Source organism: Hemibagrus wyckioides, linkage group LG23, assembly GCF_019097595.1.
Source record: "Hemibagrus wyckioides isolate EC202008001 linkage group LG23, SWU_Hwy_1.0, whole genome shotgun sequence".
NCBI lineage: Eukaryota > Metazoa > Chordata > Actinopteri > Siluriformes > Bagridae > Hemibagrus > Hemibagrus wyckioides.
The window spans coordinates 9139589-9166999 of NC_080732.1; the positions used below are offsets into that span (position 1 = coordinate 9139589).

Consider the following 27411-nt stretch of genomic DNA (forward strand, 5'->3'; position numbering starts at 1 on the left):
ACACACATGCACACACACATGCACACACACAGGAGATTATAAAATTTGCTTAAGTGTGTTAATGGGCTGATTAGCATGGTGACTGGGATTTGTGGGAGTTGATTGATCGGGACAGCAGGGTTTCTCCACGCTGAGGAAGCTCGGGGATTTGTATATGTCTGTGTGTGTGTGTCTGTGTGTGTGTGTGTGTGAATGGCCGATGTAAGCCAGTGAAGTGGCAAATTACAGCAGGCCTACAGCTGTAGGCCGACATTATGATTAATTTGATCAGTAATTTCTCCTGTTTTTCATTCTAATCACCGTGACCATTCTGCTGTGGCAGGTCTTTCAGATCTAATTAAGATCAATTCCGGTGTAACCAGCTCAGCCTGTATGCTTCTCTCTCTCTCTCTCTCTCTCTCTCTCTCTCACACACACACACACACACACACACAAACATGCACATAAATGCACCTATACATTAATCCATGGCTAAGAAGTACACTTCTTGATCTAACCCCAGGTGTCTCTCCATCCTTGAGTCCAGTCACAGCTTTAAATGAACTATATGGATTACCAGCTAGTCAGTATCAACTAGTTTTTCACCCCAAATGCACTGGTGTTCATCCTAACTGCCTAAAATGAAACAATAAATTGAAGAATTATTCATTTATTCTGTCATCAGAACAAGAATACAGCAATTATGATGTGTACTTGTATATTATCCTAAACTAATAACCAGCAACCTGTAACTAAATGTATAAGACAGAAGTCAGTCACTTTTTTTTTTCATTGTCATAACACAGACAGTCTTGACATTATATGTTAGCTTGTAGTTGGCTTGTAAACAGCCCTTTCATATCCTTCATATCAGTTTTCATTAATGTGCCTGTGTGTTTTTATTTCCCTTTTCATCATTGTTTTACTCTTGGTGCCCTTTTTGATTGTTGTGACCTCTCTGTTCCTAACAACATATAGTATTTCACTGTACTACTGACCGTGGCTTAACAAGAAAACCAACCAACCAAACAAACAAACAAAAAAATCACTGCACCTTGTTGAACTTGAGCAGGAAGTCAAATCTAATTTAAACTTTTCTGCATAAAAACTCTCACCCTGTTAATCTGTATACAATTCAATATGCAAAAAACAACATTCATAGAGTTATGATCCTCTAACTGATCAACAATGTTTTATATTTCTGTAACTCTATATATTAGTACTTCAGTACTTCGGTACTTCAGTACTTTTTTTAAAATATATTTTGGCAATAATTTCAAGCCTTGGTTTTAAAGGCTGTAAGGTATACAGTAAAGGAAGATGTCCTGTCTAACTTCTTGGTGTGTATCTTTCTTCCTCTATCTCTTTATCTTCTTCTGTCTTTGTGTCCAACCCTCAAACCCTGAGGCTTAATTACACACTACTACTGGCCAGCATTCGAACAGTGCCAATTTACTGTCAGAGCCCCAGTCCATAGACAACTCACCTTCACTCTCTCTCTCTTTCTCTCTCTCTCTCTCTCTCTCTCTATTTATCTCTCTCTGCAATTACGCAGGCCTCTTCTCCTCCCTCCTTGTCTCTCTCGTTGTTCCCCTGGTCTCTTCTCCTCACCTCTCATCTCTCCCTCCCTCTGCCTCCTTCTCTCCATTCTCCACCATTCCCCAGCAATCAGCCATCATTACAGCACACACTTAAAATCCCATCTCTGCCAAGGTCAGCTGCACGCACACACACTTACAAACACATACACATACGCGCACACACACACACGCACACACATGCTCTTCTGTCTTCCACCACTACTTTTATGCTCTTTGGGCCTTCTTCATACACACACACACACACACACATACACAAGCTCTTCAGGGACACCTTCAGTTTGCCGGCTTTTGTCAAAACCCTTATGACTGGAGTCCACTTTTCACCTCTTCTACCCCTGAGTGAAAGAGGATGAGCTCATTGCTAATTATTACATCCACCCATAATGGCCTGCATTGATGATCTTATTAGGTTTAATGTATCTATTTATTTTGATGACGATGGCAGCAGTGCTGTAATTAGGTGTTCATTATAAAACCACTTTGTTCAATTAGCCACCCTCGCTGACTAATGCCATTGAGTGGAATAACATTAAAGTGCCATGCTGTTAGATCCCAGGTGGTTTCTCTGCACCAGTAACCCAATGTGATAATCCGCTCATGTAGCGTCCTGTAGAACACAAAGCCTAAATGTGTGTGAAATTATATGTCCTCTCATTTGATGGGAGCAAAGTGGAAGAGAAAGATGACTGTTGGCTTTGTGGATGCAGTACAAGTGTTTGTTTTTCACTGAGAAACCATTTTAATCCATCAGTAATTCTTCACAAATTATACTTCTTCTCCACTGATTCAGCTAAAATATGTAGTACTCACTCAATGCTTATTATTTCTATGAAATATTTTAATAATAAGTGTGACTATAATATCAAGGCATGAATTACCCATTAAAATGGACTCTGAAAACTATTATAACTAATCAGAAAACAATGTCTGAGTATAAAGCATAAAAGATATAATGTTATTTGGATATGAAACACTGTACAATGTACAAAAAAAATATTATATCTATTATAAAAAAAATATAAAACAGCAGTAAAGTTAAAAACACTAAGAAACAACTTTCAAATATGAAATTTCCATCTATTAGCTTCTGTGTAATTATTACATTATAGCATCAAGTACACTTATGCTACCGTCTATGTTAAAAACGAATACACAAATAATATTACTTGTAATTATAACATACTTCTCTAATAAACACAAAAGTACTCTATTTTCCTCTTTGCAACCCATTTTGTTGAGCTTTCGATCACTTCTTAGTAGCAAGTTTGGACTATTGTACTCTACTGTATCTATTTTCTGAGGCTCTTTCATCTTTTCCTCTCCTATCCTTTTTCACTGCACCTGTCTCTGCTCCCTTTCTTCTTCCCTCACTCGCTCTTCCTTCCTCCCTCCCTCCTTCCTTTTCTCCTTCTCCCTCCCCCTCACAGTGTCTCATTAATGCAGGCCAGCAGACAGTCTTTCTTAAGAAGGCAGAAAATTGCCTTACGTAACGAGTGGCTCGCTGTTTGAAAATACAAATGTGCACTGGTGACTGAAGCAGAAAATAAGACTATTGCACATCGGCGACGGCGCATTTCATATGAATAATTATAAAGCATGGCATGGCGCGAGCGTGCAGAAGCTGGCCACTGAAAGCTACAGAGAAAAGCTCCTTTTTTATTTACTTAGAAATTAGGGATTATTTTTATGGAAAAAAAAAAAAAAAAGCAGGAAGCTTGCAGAAGGTGTCTGGATCAGGACGAGCTAGTGGAAAAAGGAATGACTATGAATTTTTTTATGACATCTTGCTTAAGAAAAGTTTTCGATTTGATTTTTTCAACATCATGAAGATTTTGGGAAACTTCTCTCACAGAAAAGAAACATTAACATGATGTGAAATTTATACACATGTTTTTTAGACATTACTCACGTTATGCATACGTTCCTCATGTAGTATATAAGATTTTTTTTCCCCATAAGTGACCATACTGTTTTCACTGTTGAACTGTTGACCATTAGCAAGCATTGCATTGATAACTAAATCTATTACACAGCCATGGTCAAGGGCAGAAAGCTGAATCAAATCCAAGGCCTGGCTAAATGCTCTCCTTCATCCACTCACACTTTTCTCTTCTTCACAGCTTATAGCAGATCCAAATTGTGTCTTCATGCCGAAGTTTTCTTGTCCTTTCTCAGAGTTTTGTCAGACGTCCATCTCAAACACCAAGCACACACACTCACAGTGTTGTAATGAAAGCAATAAATAACGCTGAAAGGGGTAACAGAACAATTCCAGAAACAGATGGACAATAACGTGGAGCACTTGTTAAGTTTGTTCCAACCCCTGTAGACCACCTGGAGGAACATATGGAAGAAACTGATCAATGCTGTCTTCAAATGTCGTAGATTCATCACTCCACTTAGAGATGATACAGTGCAAGTGCTTGTAGTAGTGTGTACATGCCTGAGTGTGTGTGTGTGTATTTGAAAGAAGGGTAAGTGTATTCTTGTGTGTGCATTTGTAAAGGTGTGTGTGTGTTTGTGTGTGTGTGTGTGTGTGTGTGTATATGCGGGTTATTGATTGAGCCCCTGACCACATCATTGCCACACAGGCGCTCTCAGTCACCATTAATCTTGCACGTATGCCTTTCCAAATGGCAGCTGGCAGCCGCCACCGAAAAAACTCAGCCATTTCTCTTCATTAGCGGCGTTCAGTTTGGGACATGATAGTGCGCAGTAATCATTTACCATTATTCTGTTTATGAAGCTTAGACACAGCTGACCCTCACCAGACTGAATAGAGACCATCAAAAGATCACCAGCCATTGATTAGGCCAATATTAAAGTCATTCAAATGGTGGATTTGGATGTCAGGACAGTAAGCAATGTGAAAAGGGATGGCATTCTGTGCAAATGTCACAGAAATGGATATGATGAATTAGAATTGTTTATTTTGCGTTATGTACATATACTGGATTTTATTCCTTTCCTTAGATTAAGATGTCTAGATTTTCTGTATTTTTAATCATGCGGGATGTTTACTATTGATTATTCTGTCTGCCTAGATTCGTATTGGATTCTTTTCTTTAGATTTTTTTGTTTAGAAACTCTGTTTGGCTATTATATTATCATTACATACTCATGTGTGTGTGTGTGTGTGTGTGTGTGCTCATGTGTGTTTGAATAACAGATGGAGTCAAAATGGCAGCGACTAAATTCAGCAATTTGTCTGAAATTTAATACAAACATTTTATATGCATTAAAACATTAAAAAAAGTTAAAGCAAAGGGGCCAGCTTACATTTCCAAGCAGCAGCAACAGCAGCAGCAGATCAACAAAAACCTTAGTTCTTCCTTATGTAGTCTTTCATGTGATCACACAGACTTTGCCATGGTGCAGTAGTCATAAATGGACAATATATCATTACCCATTTCTCAACAGAATAAAGCGTTATCCGGTTAATTTAATCGTTAATAGCTTTTAAAACCATACTGGGTTCATCACAGTGGGAAAAAATAGGATGAAAGACTAATGGATTAAAATCTATGCATGAAATTAGTTATCAGTTATTTGAGCGAGAGAGGAAATTCTCTATAATGGCACATACTGCAGTTAATTATCATAAGAGTTAATGAGTTGCATGATTGACGCTTAGTGCCAGACCCTCAATCATGATTTTATAGGTGAATTTGTCAGTTTATTCCCTGCCTTGTCTTGTCTTCATTTGGATTCTGACTCATTACACATGACCCGTCTTTGTCCGTCTTTTTGCTCTATCAAGTAGCACATGGTCCGTTGTCTGTAGATTCAACTCCAGACACTGACCATGGAAAGTTCCAGGCTGGATGGAAGCTCCGTCTCAGTCAGAAGTCAACTAGCTAATCTAAAAAGCATGATTTTAAGTCATTTGAAATGTTCTTATGTAATACCATAGATTATTTTATTTATATTCACTAACAAGCTTACTTTAATTGATTAACCACCTAATAATAATGTTTGTTAAGTTGGGTAAAAAAAAAAAAGTTGGTATGTACATTATTCTTAGGTAAAGATTTGTTATTGAAAATAGTAGTCACACTGTTGTATATAATTGTATTTCAAATTTCACCTTACAGCTTAGCTTAGTGTGTTGGAAACATAGTGTTAGCTTAGTGTGTTAAAAAAAAGTAAAGCTAGCTTAGTGTGTTGGACAAATAATGCAATCTTAGTATTTTGGAAACAAAGTGCTAGCTTAGTGTGCTGGAAACATAGTGCTAGCTTAGTGTGTTGGAAACATAGTGCTAGCTTAGCATGTTGGAAACGTAATTCTAGCTTAGCTGCATGTAACTGTAACCTTCAAGTTGGTTTTTTGGAAAAAGATTAGCAAGTTAGCAGGCTAATCTGGGTAATTTACCTTGCTAACACACATAGAAAATGTGATTTTAAGTTTTCATTAAAAAAAAAACCACTTCAGCCTAGCTTCAATGCTACACTATTTATTTCAAGTTATGAACACTATGATGCATTATGAGAAGTTTGAACTGCAGCCACTTTTCCTCCCCATAGTTTCACAGTTGTTGTTGTTGCCAAAATTATAAAATCGATTTACTTTGTTTATTCCTTGACATACAGCCAGAGCAGTTGAACATAAGAAGCAGTGGCCTGCTGGTGGTCAGGCTTGGGGAATAGAGGTTTTAATGGCATTTTGATGTACCCACATAAAGGGAAAAGCCATGCCGAGGGACCTAGAGAAGAATAAAGGGAAAGTAAGGTGATGTTTTTGCACAAGGTGGTAAGAAGTCTGCAGAGAGAGGAGCAGTGAGATAGCAAACATGTTCACTCTGTCATGAGAAAACCTGGTGACATGTAGAGCAGAGAGGAAGGACCTGTGCGAAATATAGGGACAGGATGGTGGCTGTTTTAAAAAGTTGGCAAAAGCAATGCATCGTTATGTGTTACTATGTTTATAGAAATATTCTGTAAAGGAACAAGAAGACCTGCCCGAAACAGCTCACACACAGATGAGCAGATAGCCACTCACGCACTCATGATTTCTACTGAATCTTATTTTCTTTCAATACACCAACTTTATTTAAATATCTATTACATTAAAGCACGTTTTCTTTATTTCTAGCATCGGAGTATGGATCCTGAGATGCAAAATCAATTATAAATGCACTTATAATGCATTATATACCATCTATGATACCTTGCCATTGTCTCCTAAGTCATTAAGATTAAATGCAACCACAGCACTTTATAAATCACAAGCGTGCAAGTTTCCAAAAGTCAGTACAGTCATAAGTAACACACTGTAATATCTGTTCATAAGGACTTTATAGACAGTAATATTTTAATGTTCTGTAATTCAGGTACTGTGTTATAACATGCCGTACAGATATTCTATGTTAACAACACTGGTGTTTGTGATATTCTTGTAAACAGATAAAACGCAATTTACTCAATATTTAATTTGTTATGTAGACCGACTTTGTAAAGTGTTACACAGCTAACATAATACTTTATGATTTTTTAAAAAGGTTTACAGCAACCATTTTAAGCTATTAGACCACATCAGCCTTAAATTCTCTGATTGGTCAGAAAGGTTAGATAAATATTCTGACACTGCTACTGGCTGTGGTGTTTATATTAAAACATGTCTTCTAAGTATATATGTTATTGCCTATATACTTGCACAAGGCACATGGATGACAGATGCTCCACATGAGCAGATTTTTTGTGGATACTATAAAATTGTGCCTAAACTTTTCTTGTAGCACACTCTATTTTCTTCTAATGTACCTTGACAACCTGTAATATTTCACTCATCAACCAACATGTAAACAGTTTTTGGTTGCTGGTGTTTAGTAGATCATCTTCGCTCATCCTTTGTCCTATCACAATTTTAAATTCTGTTCATTGATGTAATTCATGCTGAAAGATAATTAAACCTTCTTTGACTTGTTGTTGAGAGTGAGTTAGCAAGCTGCTTCATGACACTTTACTGAGGAGTGTGTCTAAAGCCATAACCGAACAAAGTAATACTGACGATACTGACTAAGCTATCTGAAACCGATCTATACTTATGTCACAGGGCTAATGGAGTTAGCATTGCCTTTTTTTATTTTTAGCTTAAAAACAGCTCTGGTTTCCTGAGATCATGAACATCTACAGTGTTAACGGCAGTCACCTTAAGGCCAGCTGAATCGGATTGTGTTCACAGTGAAAGCGATAAAGTCTGTGTGAATAGAAAAGGCAGAAAATGGACTCTAGCTTTTGGAGCGCTTTACTCGGGTGTGCAGAGGTCTCTCTGTGCTAACACTGAACCATTTTTCCTTCCTTCTGGAGATTACATGGGTTGTTGCTCCATCTGACCGTGCCGGTCAAACAACCATTGCAGGCCACACAGAACTTAATAGAGTTTAAAATTTACTCACCCGCTTTGGCAAAGGGTGCAAAATGTGTGTGTGTGTGTGTGTGCATCTAAGGATGAGGGATTTTTCCACACTGAATGGTGAGCAATATATACAGTAATTCTGTTTTGTGCTAGATGCAGAAATTTGTTTTGCATTGCACATGTTTCATTTAAAAATATGTCTAAGTTTAATACCATAAAACCTCTGATTTGTACTTTGAAGAAAAGGAGAGAAGGCAGCAATGTGTTTTACCCGCAATTTCTCCGCGATTTGTCTGTAAGCAGGAGGCCTTTTTAGTGACACACATCCATGTCATCAGTAAAAATGCATGGGGTGCCTAAACGCTTCCTGCCTTGCTGTACCTCTCCAAAGCGAGTCATCCTCCCGGAAAATCACCTGTTTAGACTCAAATTCTGCAATCCTCTTCTCCTCATGTTTCTCCCTCTATTCTCACCTCCTGCTGCTGATTTTCTTGAAGCACACATGAGCACATGTGCAGCCACCATGAGTCTGAATGATATTAATTAACATAATAGAGAGATTTGTATATATTTACATTCTAATACATTAAGATGCCATTTGCTGATATCAGCATCAGTGGTAGAGCTGTGATGAAATGATTTTATGGATTATATGAGTTGTGTATGGGTTGAGCTTTAGGATATACACATACTGGGCACTTGTTTATTTAGAGAGACGAGATATTGGGTTTGATATGTTTCACTGTACTCATGACATCCTTTCAGCTCAATAGTGCTCTTGTGGTAAATAGCTGAAGACGACAAGAATAACAAAGATAAGACCAAGACCAAATACGGCTTAATCAGGGTGAAAGCCTGAACTTAATCAAGTTACTAGCTACATTTTATATGAGCCTTATATAACCAATATCAATCATTAAAGCAGATTTTAATTAGCTTAGTTGTTGTCCCTAAGGTCTGAAGTTTCATTTACTAATCTAAGAGCTTATGGGTCAGGAAATGACATTGGAGGGATTTTTTGTCCCTGGTTAATATTGTCCCTCTTTATTCTTTTTTTTTTTTTTTTTTTTTTTACAAGCGCATGGAACGGCCTTGCTAGGAAATATATATATATATATATTTTTTACATTATTATTACATTTTACTATATTATGTGAGTAGTATGACGTGGTGAAAGACCAATGTTACAGATGATTAAAAATACTGCTGCTAATAATTCTCTTCAGTAAAAATAAAGGTAAGGATCTAGAAAATTATTGAAGATGAAGTGCTGAAAAAAACCAACCTCTACTTGAATAATTACTTCACAGTTTTTTTTTTACTTGTCTACAAATGACAAAATTAACCCAGAAACGTCATATTTCTATGAAATTCATTTTTAAAAAATTACAGTATTTTAATAAACACCACTTTGATTAAGATTATATAAAAAAACAACAATAACTTGGCGGGATAAATGTAAGTAGCTTGCTAAGTTCTGTAGCTAGGTAGTTCATGTTAATTCATACATGTTTTTATACACTTTCCTGAGTGTTACCTACACCTTGTAGCAGCACTTTCTATATCTTAGATATTTGTTAGATATTTGTTATATGTTTTAGATATTTCTATATCTAACACAACAGGCACAAATTCACATATAGGAGTGATATCTTAAATATTTTTAAAGAGCTTTCACACTATAAAATATCTGACATCAAAACATCTGACTAGCGCTAAGCTAGCTGTGAAATGGCAATGTCTCTATGGGTTTTGTGAAATACGAAGATGCATTTGTTCACCATGTAGTGCCTGGAAATTGCGCATGTGACTGCAAGTCAACACACATGATTGTATGCACATGTCAGGAATTAGCGTGAAAATAAATGAACCATGTGAATAATCACATGTAGGTGCTTAAAAACAAATATACATGTGGGAAATTAAGATGTGGACTTAATTAAATCTTGAGGATCACAAGTAGGGGGATCAACAAGACAAGCAATAGATTGTGAAATGTAACTAAAATCGTTTACGTAACATTTACATGTGAATAATGAAGTTTGTTTGGGAAGTTTTTCTCAAAGGACAAAAATATTGTGGTGCCATCTTTTGATTTTATGGAGAGCTTTTTTTTTTGTTGTGTCTCTAGCCACTTTTATCAGTTCAAATGATTATCATTAGGTGACATTTGTATTGGAGAATTATTTTCCTTTGGCAGAAAAAAAAGAATCACAAACTCTAAATATCTATTACTTGCACTTTTAAGAGTGTAGCAACTTCACACTAACTCAAATGTGTAACGAATCACGCCTCTGTGTGTTTCACTACCTGCCTGGAAGCAGGTAAACCTCCTCGAGCCTCTTACTGCATCGAACTGTCACAATTGGCAAATAGTGAAGTATTGAAGGACACAAATCATTGCTCTTAACATTTAGGCCACTGATATTATCAACTGGCACTTGACTTTTGCCGAAGGACAAAGGAACGCTGGACAAAAAAAAGATGATTTCTGTGATTAGGAGTTTAAAAAAAAAATAGGTTTCAGTCCTGGGGACATGGTATCAATCTCATCCAATTTCGGGCCACCAACATGAAATATGATTTCATAAGACAAATGCGATGTCATTCTTAATGTGCTTAACCTTTACTGTCAATGAAAAAGTATTGATCGCTCTGTGGCATTTTCTCATCATTTGATTTCAGAAAGCCTGGTAATACATCGCTGGTGTGGTATGATAAAAGATAAATGGCTGCTGAGTGGTCTCAGTTTAACAAAGGTGGATTCCTTCCCACGAGAGAGAGAGAGATAGAGAGAGAGACACAGAGAGAGAGAGAAAGAGAGAGAGAGAGAGAGAGCAAGAGAGAGAGAGAGAGAGAGGCAGGGAGACAGAGAGAGAGAGACACAGAGAGAGAGAGAGAGAGAGAGAGAGAGAGCGAGAGAGAGAGAGAGAGGGAGAGAGAGCAAGAGAGAGAGAGAGAGCAAGAGAGAGAGAGAGAGAGAGAGAGAGAGAGGCAGGGAGACAGAGAGAGAGACAGAGAGAGAGAATTAGGATAGGAAGGACAGAAAGAGGCAGATATACATATTTGTTTCATGTGACACTCCTTATAATCTTTACATTTTACATTGTAGACTTTAAAAAAAAAAATCTTTGCCATTAATAAAAAATTCTTCATTTGGCATTGACATCTTATAAATGGTCATTTATTGAGACAAGTATACTTTTTTTTTTTTAGATAAGTAAACATTTTAATAGTATGTGAAATTAAAAATGAATGAATATTTGATTATTTTGAATAGAATAATGTGAAATAAATTCATGATTGTGCAGGTTAATAAGGCAGATGACACAGTTGGCAATAATGCACTTCTAGTATTGGTGCTACAATTTGTAATTTAGTATAATTGCAAAAAAATGATTTTTCACTAAAATGATGTGATATGACTCATGCATATGTAGAGCTCTGAGGAACAAAACAAAAGCAAAAGGCTTCTGTACAAAATCAATTAGTCAGAATCATACAGTTAGTAGAGTGTAACGTTTTCCAGCTAATTGGTGTTAATGTGCTGAATGAATAAAGGGCTCTATTTTCATGCAGGCTAATGTGATTAGAGCATAAACCTTTCCCTCTTTTTGCTAATCGCTCATTTCCTAGTCAGAAATGAACATGCCTGTGTTGACGACAGTGAAGACGTGAACAGCAGGATTAAAGTATTAAATCTGCGCACAGAATAAACATTATTTTATACAGTATCAATATCAATCTATTGTTTTTTTTAGTTCTGTTGATGTTCACTCTTTTTGTGACCCAACATTTACTACTTTACCTGAAGACTATTTAATGAAATTGTTTTATCCAAATAAATATGAATAAAATGATCAACAGAAGCACTCTTCTCTACTCTCAAGCACTTTCTGAAGCACTCTCCTCTGCTCTCAGTTTCTGGAAATATGTTGCTAGCTAGTTAACGTTAATAAGCACATGGTGACCCACATAGCACTAAATGAAACTAAATTAGTTATGTTTGGGCATTTGCTGTAATAAAAATAATATTACATCATTGCTTGTTATTTTATAATGGCCGGTGCTGGCTATCAGGCTAAATATCCGAGGTCAGCCAGGTATTGTTTTGATACTTCACTGCCTCAGCTAGTGCTATGCTACTAAAATATATAGTTAAGCCAGTAACTTATAGCTAACTGGTCCCCATCACTGATTAATGAATGCTCACTGAAGTATATAACAGTAAATTACATGTTTGTTTGTTTGTTTGTTTGTTAGCTTTCAAAAAAAAAAGAGAAGAGACAGCAAATCCTTTATTGTCTCATAAATATCTCATAATATCTCTTGATAGTAATTTAATGCTAATCCTAACCCCCAGGTCCCACCTGTACCAATGCCCTTAAAAAACACAATATAAATGTCTATACCATGACCCTGTGCCTCATTCTTGCACTTGTGTCATGATCATGACTATAAAGCACTTAAGGAAGTCATGCCACTGATGTTGTTTTTATTAATGTGTTAAAAACAAGGTTATTACTATTCATATTCAAAGCCCTGCTTTGGTTTGTGTAGGTTTGGTCCTGGCTTGGTCGTGTTTTAAGTAAGACATTAACTGTTATCAGAATCAGTGGAATCTCAGCTTCAAATTTTGTCATTAAAGCCTTCTCTGCTGCTCCTCTCTATCCATTCTTCACTTCATGCACTGTTTCTATTACTCCCTCATTGTGGTGAGTAATTGGACACTCTATGCACAGACTCGGTGAGCTCTTGATCTATTTAAGCAACCTAATAAAAGGCTCCAGTCGGCCTCTTAGGATTCCAAATAGCAAACCATGCACACGACTTGATAGAAGGTTAGCTTGATTTATTAGCTCTGCACATCAGTGTGTGTGTGTGCTTGTGTGTTTGGTACGGACATGAGTGTGAAAAAAGGAGCCGTAGGGAATTGAGGAAAAGAGACAGGACACTCTTTTTAGAGAAGGAAGGGAAACAAGGAAGTAAACAGCATACAGGACGGAGGCTCAAGGCTTAAGGTGGCTTGTAAACTGTAAGCTGTGAAATGGAGACAGTAAAACATTTATTTTTAAAGTCAGTAATGTGTTTTGTTTCTGGATCATTTTTAGTATTAGCTCTTCTTAGTGATCAGCTCTTCATTTTCAAAGATTAATGTGTATATAAAATAATTAACAATGAACCAAATAAAGATTAATAAATACAGTGTTGATTGTTCACTGTTGTTAGGTCAGTGAATGTAGGTATGGATGTAACTTCTAGGTGAGGCAAAAAGAAAAGTAAGAAAAAAACTGACTGATTATACATACCTAGGAAATTTAGACATGAAACAGCATGTGAAGTTGGGGACAATATTACTATTAATAATAATAATAATAATAATAATAATAATAATAATAATAATAATAATTATTATTATTATTATTATTATTATTATTATTATTATTATTATTATTATTATTAAAGCATCAGCCACAAACCTTTGACTAGACATTCAAGTACCTTTCCTAATTTCTGTGTGCTTTGTAATCGACTAGCAAGACCATCCTGATAACACCTTCCAACACAACTAGCATCACCTGATCATTTTCTGTTCAAGCCATGGTGCAATTTTTGTCACCACTTCAGGAGTAGTAGTGGCTCAATGATAAGGCTCCAGGTTACTGTTGAGAAGGTCACAGGTTCAATCCCCAGAACTGTCCAGCTGCCACTTTTGGGCCCTTGAGCAAGGCCCTTAACCTTCTTTACTCCTGGGGTGATGCATCATGTTTGACCCCACCTTCCTAACAAGCTGAGCTATGTTCTTTAGTAGCCTTGATAACTGAAAACATTTCTAAACCGGTGTCTTTATTTCTTTGTCATTCTTTAGCTCAATCCACTAGCCAGCCAGGCAGCAGTAGCAGCAGCGACCATGGGCTCTATTGCTGGATCACAAGTGTTTGGGAACGCTGGTCTGCCGAGTCTGCAGGGTGTCACAGGCCAACTGGTCACCAATGCACAGGGACAGGTCAGTAACACACACACACACACAGTATATGTAAACTAGTATCATTTGATTTGCTCGAAAAAGTAAATAAAGCTTTGTGTACCTTTTAAACTGAGGTTCAGGTGAATGTTCATATTTCTGTTTAATAAAAAACCTTCCCATTATTTACCTGCAAACTTTGCTGGAATTTCTGCCCTTAATTGAAATGCATCTGTGAATTGAATTAACAATTTAAAATGATATTTTACATAGATTTAAGGATGCACCTGATTCAATGTGAGTGTATTTTCAGTCAGTGATATCAGCACCTGAGGTAAACTAGTTTATATATAACACTGTACATAAAAGGAGGAGACAGTTTCTCTAAAGTAACGACTCTGTCGTCTCACCTTTTAGGTAGTGTATTTATTTTTTATCCACTTTATATAAAAGAGCTGGAATTTGTTGGCCCATTTTCAGTCAAAGCTTTGGAGCAGTGATTCAATACAAATTTATATTTATAGAAGTTTATGTAAGTTGAATTTACATTTATAGTGTTTGGAAGCTTATCAGCTATATTAATTGAAATGAAATAAATCATTAAAAAACAGTCTGAAAGCTTTGTGAATATGTTGGTAGTTAAAGCAACTTTTAAGATAAGGATAAAAAATGAATTGACTACACAGTGTCAGTACATTTAATAAATAAGATGTGTATGATGTTTATGAGTGTGTTATTGAAGTCCGGTGTAGCAAATAAGCATTATCAGAAAAACTGTAAACAAAATAAAAAAAACCTTATTCATTCTAAACATATACCCATCTGCTTCCCTATTCATGTGTTAACCTTTTCAGTCTGATCCCAATTGGATAAGAATGCATTAGTCTGATCTGATTTGAAAGCCGGATGTGAGTGCGATTAGCATGATTGGTCAGCGGCCCAGTTTTGTGTTTTCTTAACCTGAATGTCAGGCTTTGATTGGTCTGCAGTGTGCAGAAGGGGGCTAAACAGCTGACCTTGTCATATTTATATGGGCCGGCTGCAGAATTGTTCTATCGGTTGCCAGAGGCTTGAACGATGGTGCTTGTCAGAGCTAAGCCCTATCTAATGAATCATCTTATCACAGGTGCACACCACTCTGATACTAAAGGGAAAGAGTGTGTGGCCAATGTGTCCTTCTTTAAACCACAACTAGGACTTTTAATTTGAACTCAAGTTTTATCCTTCTCTTTAAAATATTAAATTATGATCTCTTACAACCAGAGGTCTCATGATCATGATGATGATTATCATTATTATTATTATTATTATTATTATTATTATTATTATTATTATTATTATTATTATTATTATTATCAGTAGTAGCAGTAGTAGTGTACACAATCTATTCTGATGTGCTTATGGGTGTCACATAATCATTTCTTAACCAGCATATACAGATAAATATACAGCATGTTTATTTTGTGTGTATTTGCATTGACACATTTCAGCATGTACAGGCAAGTGTGTGAACATGGTCAGCGTCTTGATGCTGAACATCCCTAATGAGCTTGGTGTGTGCTCGGCTTCTAAAGGCACCCGCAGGGCCTTGGCTGGATGTATCGCCGTTACGCTGGCTTTGATGGACCACGCTGTGCGTTTTTTGCTGTGCGTTCATGCTGTCATGGCCGCCTGACACAATCAGGTCATGGAGATGGTCAAAGCCTAGGGCAACAGCCTCTGCTCCTGACCTTATTACAGCAGCCTATTATTTAGTTTGAGCTCTCTAAAACACTTGTAGGCCTTTGAGCCGGAGCCCCCTCCTTCTCATCTCTCTGCTTTTAACATTAAAGATACTAATACATGCCCTGAACAGAGCCAGATGATGCCTCCGACATGACACAGAAAAGAAGATAATACAAGCCGAGGCATTGAGTCTCAGATGAGACGTTGAGGCCAGGCTGTGTGTTTGTCTTTGTGGCTTTTGGGCTGAAGTAAAGGCCTGGTGCCAGAACTATCTTAGTCACATTGCCTTAAGCTTAGTCTAAATCTAATAGAGTGTCCTTTAAGCTAAAACAGCTTACATGATTGCCTTTGCTAGACACATCAGTGAGCACTATTTTTATTTATAAAGTGAGCATTTATATTATATATTTTCTCTTGTTTAAAGTGCATTCAAGAAATGCTACACCTTAAAGACAGAGCGAACACAGAGGGAATACTGAATTGTTTTGGCAAATTTAAAATAAAACTCCAAGTCCTCACTCTGAGCTATAAATCCATCAAGTCAAGCTGCATGCTGAGGAAAAAGATAGATGGAGTTCAGAGGTCTCTCTCTTCGTGTGCTCCCGTTTACACTTAAATATAAAGGAAGCCTCTGGGAGTTATTTTGTGGTTCAGCCTCGGAGGTAAATGGCAGTGGATGCTACCTTTCTCTCTTTATCACTGTAAATAGCAGTTCTGGAAGTGTCAAGCTTTTAGCCTTTTGTTCATTGTTTGTGAGTTTGGCTAGAGCTGAGCCTGCTTTGTTGATGCTGAACCTTATCATTTGTCAGCAAATTGTCGGTGCCAGATCCTCTTTGTTATTAGAAAGATGGTCGATAATTTGACTGTCTTCCACTTTCTGGCATTCTGCAAAAAGCTGGAAGTGTGTGAGACACTCTTTAGCTGATCCTCAGTGTATGTAAGACACTAAAATACTCATTGTTAAGATATGTTTTGTTCAGTTTCTGTTGCACACTATTATTATTATTATCTACTGATTTAAAACATGTCATAGTGCATATCATCTTCAGTGCATTATTCAGTTCAAATAGTACGTGATTTTTTATTTTATTTTTATTTTTATTTTTTTTGTGATGGTATGAGAAGTTTGGGCTCCTCTCTCCTCTCTCAATATGGATTGCAATCCTATTCTCCTCTGAACAGCGGGCACTAGGGGAGAAAATGGGCAGGGATATTGGCTGGTGACCATGGCGAACACTCCAGATTGGCCTGGCTGGAAGAAGGAGATGACATTTGTTGCAAAACAGTGACTTCTCACAAGAAAAACAGAGAGAAAGAGAGAGCAAGTGAGGATGAAGATGAACACCCTGAGTCTACACTGTAAAATATGTTCCATAAAAAAACAAGATAAAGGATAAAGAAAGCAGAGTTGAAAGCCAGAGAGAAAACGGTGGTTGACCTAAGAACATTGTGTACTTGTATCTTTTTAACTCAGTTCAAAAATATATGTTTTGTGAAATAAATACAGAAATATAGAAATATGATTATGCTGTAAACAAAATATTGTTAGCGTTTATAATATGGTGTAGTATAAGAGGAAAAAAACACAACAAAGTTGGTGTCAGTAACTCCAGTTCTTTTCAGGATGCATCACATCACCTGGGCACTGATTCATTTCCTATGATGACTCTGCCCTATTATGTTTTATTTCGTTATATGATAAACAATTTAACAAATTTCTTTTACTACTTTATAACCAATAGGAGGAACCGAGAGAATTCTCAGTTCTTTGTTGTATTTTCCAAAGCATCGAGCGCTATTTAATGTGAAAAATGTTCTATATTTGCAAGACAAGAGACGAGTGAATGGCTCTACGCCGTCCTGTGCCTGTGCAAGCAGCCTGTCATCTCCTCGCTATTCATACAAATAGTAAAACCACTTAGCCCAATGAGGATGAATAATTGAGGAGAGCAGCTCCTGAGACACTAGCATCGTCACCCAGCACAATGAAATATGCTAAGTGGCAGGAGAGAGCGCTGAGGAAGGGATAAAGAGCAGGAGCACAGGAGAGCGAGAGATAAAGAGTCACAGGGAGAGAGAGATAAATTATCTTCTGCGTAATGTGAAGCAACGCAGGCAAATGAGCCGTGGAGAGGATGAATTACAGATCGCTGGCATGCCACTCCGTCGCTATTATGTCACTGAGAGAGGGATAAAGCAGGGGGGGGGGTGAGTGGACGAGTACAGTGCAGAGGGAAGCATTGCTCTTAGTTTCTAGATGGTTTACATGGTTGCAGGTGTGATTTAATGGTGGCCAAGGGTAAATTACTCAGACATTATGCATAATCTGTAGCCAGAAAATCAGATGCATGCACATGCACATGCACATGCACACACACACATGCGCGCGCGCACACACACACACACACAGTCAAATATACAGTATGTATACTTTTTTATTAAAATTGCATTTGTATTGTTATCCTTTTGAGGACCATTTACTAACATAATTGTTAATGCAGCAATCGTACGGAAAACCTTCGGCTGTTTAACTTTCTTTCTTTCTTTCTTTCTTTCTTTCTTTCTTTCTTTCTTTCTTTCTTTCTTTCTTTCTTTCTTACTTCCTTTTTGCCTTCCTCCCTCCCTCATGTCCTTCCTTCCTTCCCTCCTTCCTCCCTTCCTTCCTTCCTTCAATTCAATTCAATTCAATTCAATTCAATTCAATTCAATTCAATTCAATTCAATTTATTTTGTATAGCACCTTTTACAGTGAACATTGTCTCAAAGCACCTTTACAAAAGAAGAGAAACAGAGAAAGGGGAGGGGAAAAATTAAAAAAAGAAAAAAAAACTGAATAACTAGAAATAAGAATAAATTATTAAATTTAATTATTAAACTATTTTCTCCCTATTTTACCCCTAATGAGCAAGCCTGTGGCGACAGTGGCAAGGAAAATCTCCCTGGGACTCCCTTCCTTCCTTCCTTCCTTCCTTCCTTCCTTCCTTCCTTCTTTCCTTTTGGCCTTCCTCCCTCCCTCATGTCCGTCTGTCCTTCATTCCTTCCTTCCTTTCTAAATAAAGCAGTTTTCCTAATGGAGAACATTCTTTAGGGAACTGTAAGGTATTCTTATAATTGTACAGACATTTGGTCCCCAATAAATTACAAAAACATAACCATATCCACAGCAATTGAACAGTAATAAAGTAATAATATTACTTGACTCTGAGTCTCAGTGCGGTCACATGAAGTGCATGCCTGACCGTATTTTTCAGATGGACCAGAGATAACATCACAGCCTTTGGTGTTTTGAGATTAGAGATCTGAATAGAGAAAGGACAAGAAATCAAGTAAAGGAAACAAGGAGGCAGTTTCTTTGGGAGTGAGAATAGGAGGGTTTTGTGTGTGTGTGTGTGTGGTAGTGTTGGTGGCAGAGTGAATGATGCCTTAAGTGCCACAACTGTATCTCAATCACTTTCTAAATTACAGAGTCACTTAATAGACACAAGCTGTCCACACACACACACACACACTCATTTCATCTGGTCTTATAATGGATATGAGTCAGTGGTGTGCACCAGTTAACACAAATCTACTCACATCCTGACCTTTACTAGGTGTGTATTATATGTGTGTGGAAATCAGTGTGTGTGTGTGTGTGTGTGTGTGTGTATGTGTGTGTGTGTGTGTGAATGCGCCTACATTTTCTACAGCACTTTGACCTTAGCAGTGCTCAAACCACTTTGACGGATAATCATGTGGGACGTACCTGACAGTCCTAAGCAAAACAAGCCTGATGATCTGAGGTTTCTGGTACAAGGACATATAGATGTCATCAGTGTGTGTGTGTGTGTGTGTGAGTGTTTGAGGCCAATCTTCCAGTGACTTCTTCAGCTGTTTGGTGACTTCTTTCATTTCCTCTGAAGTAAACAGGCTGTGAACAGTGAACTGTTTTTATTTTATTCACTCGATATCTATTACTCACAAATACATAATATATTTTAAAATAGATTTTTTTTTTATTTGGAAAATAAAAAACAATATTCAAAGACACAACCTGACATTAATTAGTGAAATCCAGCACAACATAAGTTGCCAAAAATATATTTGTTTTAATAATTGATGTAATAAATAACAGTTCCTGAATGTGGGCTTTCAGATTGTAATATTTAATATTTAATCAATACTTCCTCATCATACTTTAATGTTTTTCTTGATTTTAGCATGTGCTTCTACATGATTAATCACATATTTAATTTTACTTGATATAAATAAATATATCTCTTAATGAACTCTGAAAACCTTCTTTGTCCACCCTTATTTTTATAGATAATTGGTACAATCCCACTGATGCCAAACTCTGCAGGACCTTCCAACCAGACAGGGGGTGGGGCTTCATCTCTCCAGGTCCAGCCCATCACGCCGCAACTGCTGACCAATGCACAAGGTCAGATCATCGCTACGGTGATCGGGAACCAGATCCTGCCTGTCATCAACACACAGGGAATCACGCTATCACCAATCAAACCTGGACAGCAGGTCAGCATTAATGTCACACACACTCACACACAGACACACACACACACACATACACATTACAGTACATCACTACAATACATTATGACAATTTAATTATAGTATGTTAAAACAGAACATCCCTATAGTACGTTATTACAGTACATTATGACTATAGTATCACTAAAGCACATCACTACAGTACATCACTATAACAAGTTAATACTGACATCACTTTAGTACGTTATTACAGGACATTATGACTACAGTATGACAATACATCACTATATTACATCACTATAATACATTATGACAGTACATCACTATATTACATCACTATAATACATTATGACAGTACATCACTATATTACATCACTATAATACATTATGACAGTACATTGCTACAGTACATCACTATGGTACATTGTTAAAGTAACAGTACATAACTACATTGCACATTATTACAGTACATTATGACTATAGTACATCACTACAGTGGTGGGCAGTGGTTCAAGCCCCAGCATCACCAAGCTCCACTGTTGGGCGAATGAGCAAGGCCCTTAACCCTTCCTGCTCCAGGAGTGCTGTATCATAGCTGCCCCTATGCTCTGACCTCAACTTCCTCAGCTGGAATATGTGAAGAAAAGAATTCTACTGCGCTGTAATGTATGTGTGGTGATAAGAAAGGCTTTGTGCCCTACAGCACATTATTACAGTACATTATGAGAGTATCACTATGGTAAAATTGTACAGTACGTCACTATAGCGAGTTAATACTGACATCACTATAGTACGTTATTACAGTACAACATTATAGCGAGTAAATACTTACATCACTATAGTATATCACTATAATACATAACCATAGTACATAACTATAGTACATCACTATAATACATCACTATAATACGTGACTATAGTACATTATTACAGTACATTATGATTACATTATTACAGTACATCATTATAGCGAGTAAATTCTTACATCACTATAATACATCACCATACTACATCACTATAGTACATTATTACAGTAGTTCACTATAGTACGTTATTACAGTACATTATGATTACATTATAACAGTACATCATTATAGCGAGTAAATACTTACATCACTATAATACATCACCATAGTACATCACTATAATACATCACCATAGTACATCACTATAATACATCACCATAGTACATCACTATAATACATCACCATATTACATCACTATAATACATCACCATAGTACATCACTATAATACATCACCATAGTACATCACTATAATACATCACCATATTACATCACTATAATACATCACCATAGTACATCACTATAATACATCACCATAGTACATCACTATAATACATCACCATAGTACATCACTATAATACATCACCATAGTACATCACTATAATACATCACCATATTACATCACTATAATACATCACCATAGTACATCACTATAATACATCACCATAGTACATCACTATAATACATCACCATAGTACATCACTATAATACATCACCATAGTACATCACTATAATATATCACCATAGTACATCACTATAATACATCACCATAGTACATCACTATAATACATCACCATATTACATCACTATAATATATCACCATAGTACATCACTATAATACATCACCATATTACATCACTATAATACATCACCATATTACATCACTATAATACATCACCATATTACATCACTATATCACCATATTACATCACTATAATACATGACCATATTACATCACTATAATACATCACCATATTACATCACTATAATACATCACTATAATACATCACCATAGTACATCACTATAATACATCACCATATTACATCACTATAATACATCACCATATTACATCACTATAATACATCACCATATTACATCACTATAATACATCACCATAGTACAACACTATAATACATCACCATATTACATCACTATAATACATCACCATATTACATCACTATAATACATCACCATAGTACATCACTATAATACATCACCATATTACATCACTATAATACATCACCATAGTACATCACTATAATACATCACCATAGTACATCACTATAATACATCACCATATTACATCACTATAATACATCACCATATTACATCACTATAATACATCACCATAGTACATCACTATAATACATCACCATAGTACATCACTATAATACATCACCATATTACATCACTATAATACATCACCATAGTACATCACTATAATACATCACCATATTACATCACTATAATACATCACCATATTACATCACTATAATACATCACCATAGTACATCACTATAATACATCACCATATTACATCACTATAATACATCACCATAGTACATCACTATAATGCATCACTATAGTATGTTATTACAATACATTATGATTACATTATGACAGTGCATCATTACAGCGAGTAAATACTTACATCACTATAATACATCACTATAATGCATCACTATAGTACATCACTATAGTATGTTATTACAGTACATTATGATTACATTATGACAGTACATCACTATAATACATCACTACAGTATCTCACTTTAATACATCACTCCAGTACATTATGACAGTACGTAACTAGAGTACATCACTTTTCCGTAGTGCAAAAGTGAGGCAGATGTTGGTAAATTACAGAACTCTGTTATCCAGGTATAAACAAACTTCTGTTCAGCCCCAGCTCTGAATTTTTCAAGTTAACAACTGCAGTCATGTTGATGAAGGTGTTGGTTCATTAACTATATTCAGTGATGGGATAAAGACTGAATAATGCAGATGTTGATTATTTGGCTTCTGTAGGTTATTATTAGAAATATAACACTCAATACAATATAGTGCTAGTTACTTTATTAATGCTACTGGTTTTATTAAAGTTCATGGTATGTTCAAGATAACTATTATGTTAAATGTCATTTAAGTAAATTATTGTTTATTGGATAGAATCCTGTAAAACAAAAACACACACCTGCCTTTTTCTCTCTCTCTCTTTTTCTTTTTCAAATTTAGCAAAATGATGGTATTGTAGATACGTATGATATCATGCCTTCTTTTTGTGTGTGGTATGTGTGGTACATCAGAAAATCAGTTTAACAGAGAAAGTGAGACGTGTCTTGTATTCTTTTTCCCCTGATCTCCAACTATTCATATTATATGCATTTTGTTTTTTTAAAAGTGCATTTAAAGTTTATAAGCTGCATGTAAAACTGAAGAAAAACTTTCTACCTTCCTTTTGCATTAAATAAATAAAAGAGGAGACAAAGACTTAAGAATGCTCATAGCACATAGATATAAGATGTTTTTGTATCGGTGTTTTACACTTCTGACAACACTAGTTAAGAGAAAGAGAGACAGAGAGAGAGAGAGAGAGAGAGAGAGAGGTAGAGAGAGGTATGTGTGACGTGTGTTATTATTAATATATAATATATATTATTATATTATTATATTATTATTATTATTATTATTATTATTATTAACAATAATAATAATAATAATAATAATAATAATAATAATTCAGTACTTTTGACTTTTGTTCGTATTCACTCACTCATATAGTGTGTGTGTGTTTGTGAGAGAGAGAGAGAGGCTTGTCAGTAAAATACACTTATTCAATAGACCCGCTTCACAGAGAAGTATTAAAAAAGGTATTTTTTATACACACACACACACACACACACAGATGCATTTGTCTTCACTACACTATTGATATATACTACAGACAAATAATGCTTGGCCATATCCCACCCCACGATTTAGAGTCACTCAGTGGAAAAAATGCGCCCAAGTTAATCTCATTTCTCTGGGAGGTGCCGTGTGTCATTTTCATAGGCCGTTTGATCACTCGTGCGAACACACTAATGTGTTTGTAATAATGTTTATGGTTTTGTGTGCACTCTAAAACGCCAAGCATTTCTGTGTCCCTGATAATTTATGGCTGTCAAACACGACTGGCTCTGTGCGAGCACCGCAGATTCGGGATAATTCTCCAGCAGCTGTCGACAGTTCTGACAGTGTATGCAACACTTGTTCTGACATCCAAACAAACACTAGCACAAACATTCTTTCTCTCTCTTTCACACACACACACACACACACACAGTCTGCAGAGTATAATTAATAGCACTAGGGACTAGCAAAAAGAAGTCAACTCTAGTTTTTTTTTTTCTTCAGGACCTGCATTGTCTTGATCTTGTAAAAGCAAATCAACTGTGTATGTAACATGAAAACATCGGTTTTATACTCTTGACACACAGATCTTGATGACAACCTATATAGCACCAGTAAAATTCTGGTTACTATTTTTCACTAATCCGGAGCATCTATGATTCACCCTGAATGCCAAATACACCAGTCTTCATATTGTGCGTCTTTTAATGTGAATATGATCGCAGTGCTTAACATGTTTTAGGAAAGATTACAGTGGCACTGCTTTTACTTGTTAGAGAAGTAAGTCACATACATTTCAGTCAATCAAAAGTTTGGACACACCTTTTAATTCAATGTTTTTTGTTTAGGGATTTATTTTCTACATTCTAGAACAATACTGGAGATTTCAAAACTATGAAATAACACACATGGACTTAAGTAATCCATATGTAATGACAACAAAAAACAGTCAGTTGTTATTTTAAGACACGAAGGTCAGGTGTTCTGGAATAGTTCTTGCAAGAACAGTATTGTCAAGTGCATTTGCAAAACCCATCAAGCACCATGATGAAACTGGCTCACATGAAGACCATCCCAGTAAAGCAAGACCAAAACTTACCTCTGCTGCAGAGGAGAAGTTCATTTAGAGTTACCAGCCTCAGAAATTAACAGCACCTCAGATTAGAGGCCACCTTCAGCATTGTTTTACAATGTAGAAAGAAATAAACATCAGGAAAGACCATGGAATTAGAAGGTGTGTCCCAACTTTTGACTGGTAGTGTATGAAACCCATGAAACTATCTGAAATTGTACATAAGTATTACATGAGTAAACATGAGACCTCTTGTGAATGTGTAGACATGTTGAAAAAAAATCTTGTCTTCATACTCAAATCACATCTCAAAAATGAAGCTGCATGCCCTACACGTGAAAAATGTATAAAAACACATATCTAAAAATCATATATAAAAAAATAATAATTATCTATGTGACTAAACTCCAAATGTGTGAATTGTACACGTGAGTCATGTGATTATTCATGTGTGCTGTTCACGTCACTTTCCTGTAACAGACCATATATTAATGTTTTTTCAAATAACAAAAATAGCTTTCATACCATTTCACTAAAAGATGGCATTTTGATACACAGCTCTCTCTCTCTCACACACACACACACACACACACTCATGTTTAGTGTAAAATATTTTCTTTGACTAAAAGATGGCATTTTGTTATTTTCCCCTTGCTGTGTGTACATGTGGATAGACAGTTTGTTGTGTACGTGTTTGTAAGACAAAAAAAAAAAAATTCAGTTATTCAGGTGTAAAAAAAAACAAAACCCTCACACATTCCAAAATCATTTGGATTGCATATATATGGTTGATTATATAATTTGGACAATTGGATGCAGGGATGCAGGGGTACAGGTGTTCCTATTAATGTGGCACTAATTTCACTGCACACCTGTTTCTGTTTGAGGAAAAGCATAATATTTTGAGACTCTCAAAGACAAACTCTAAAACTGACATCGCAGCTATCTTTCTTTCCTTCATCTTAGCCTTAACTAAATACACCAAACACTCTCATCGCATACATTCTGTCTCTTTTATTTACACTTCTGTGTGTTTGTTTGCATGTGTGTGTGTGTGTGTGTGTATGGTTCCACAGCTCTCCCAGGCTGCCCAGACCCAGCCACCTCCCCCTGTGTCTCAGCCAGGCCTGCTGCGAATGCCCCACAGCCAGAGTCCTCTCCGGCAAGCCTCTTCATCCTCCTCGACCTCTTCATCCTCATCTTCAGCACTCAGTGTGGGGCAGCTGGTTAGCAGTGAGTACACACACACACACACACACACACACACACACATCATGGATAAATCATGGATAAAATTAGTGTTGGGTGAAGCAGGGTTTATAACAGATGCTATTACACAGACTCTATATAGACTCTATATACATTTTAAGGCTTAAGGAAATAACGTTATGAATATTGTAAAGCAAGCAAGTTCATAGCATTCAAATACACCAATAAATGTCTGTTCAATCCCGAATCCAAAGAACTCAGGGAGCTTTGAAATTCTGTTTTTATCCTTTGTGTATCAAGGTCTGCCATCTACATGGCCGAAAACTGTACTGATATTTATTCCTGTCTTTGTCTGGAGCCAAACAGAATTTGGATTGTTTTTTTTTGTGTGCACTTTTTCTTTCTGACTGTGTGCATTAAAAAGTGTATGTGTCATAAACAGAGGCTTGTGTGTGGAGTTGCTTAGCCACCACATATAAATCACTCCCTGCTGCCTGTCACAGACCCGGCGTCTCTTTAAAAAACTGCTTTACTTAGATAAATTCTCATTTGTCACAGGCAATTGCCTTAAACCTGTTTCAAAGCCATCTGCGATGGAGTTTTGAATTCAATAAAAGGGAAGTTGCCATTGATCGACTTGTTGCGAACGCAGCCAATGGTCTGTTTCATATTTTTTCCCCTTCTTCTGTGTCAAAATGTATGTAATACCTCTGGCATTCTCTATTCATTTCATCAATTTGCTGGCATGGTGCAGCTTTCTATGCCACACTGTATTTGTCACAGCGTCCTTGTCTAGCTGAAATCTGGAGAACATAGGTTGAAAGGAGGGAGAAAAATCAGTGACCCAGAGTACAAAAGGCTGAATGTTTGCTTTGATCGGACTCAATGAATGAAAGCTTTATATTTTCAGAATAAGAAAACTACTTCAATATTTCCAGTATTAAATGTAATTTATGGTATTGTTATATTTAAGTGTGTTTTACACTCCCCTCCAAAAGTATTGGAAATCAAGGCCAATTCTTTTCTTTTTGATATACATTGAAGCTCCATGGTTTTGAGATCAAAAGATGAAAATAAGATGATAGATTTGAATTTCAGCTTTTATTTCCAGAATATTTTTTTATATCTAGAGGTGTTAAACAACTTGGCACCTTTGATAACAGACCACCAATTCTTTATGCGTACAAGAATTGGAATCACTACACTGTTTCATTCTTCTTTTGTGATGCTTCTGTTTGTTTTGTTCTTGGCCAACAAATGCAGTCTTCACAGGTGAAACCCAGGACTCAAACCAAGAGTAGACACTCAGAGCTATTC

The 27411-nt window shown here is 36.3% G+C and overlaps 1 protein-coding gene across 3 annotated transcripts in view; it reads left to right on the plus strand.

The window, feature by feature from the left end:
- pou6f2 (POU class 6 homeobox 2) overlaps positions 1 to 27411 on the plus strand; it is an 86953-nt gene that overhangs the window by 49362 nt on the left and 10180 nt on the right. For all 3 annotated transcript variants that reach the window (XM_058376052.1, XM_058376054.1, XM_058376053.1), the window contains 3 exons: positions 13805 to 13942; positions 19931 to 20140; positions 25962 to 26118. In XM_058376052.1, the coding sequence (XP_058232035.1) occupies positions 13805 to 13942; positions 19931 to 20140; positions 25962 to 26118 (505 nt within the window). The remainder of the gene's footprint in view (positions 1 to 13804; positions 13943 to 19930; positions 20141 to 25961; positions 26119 to 27411) is intronic.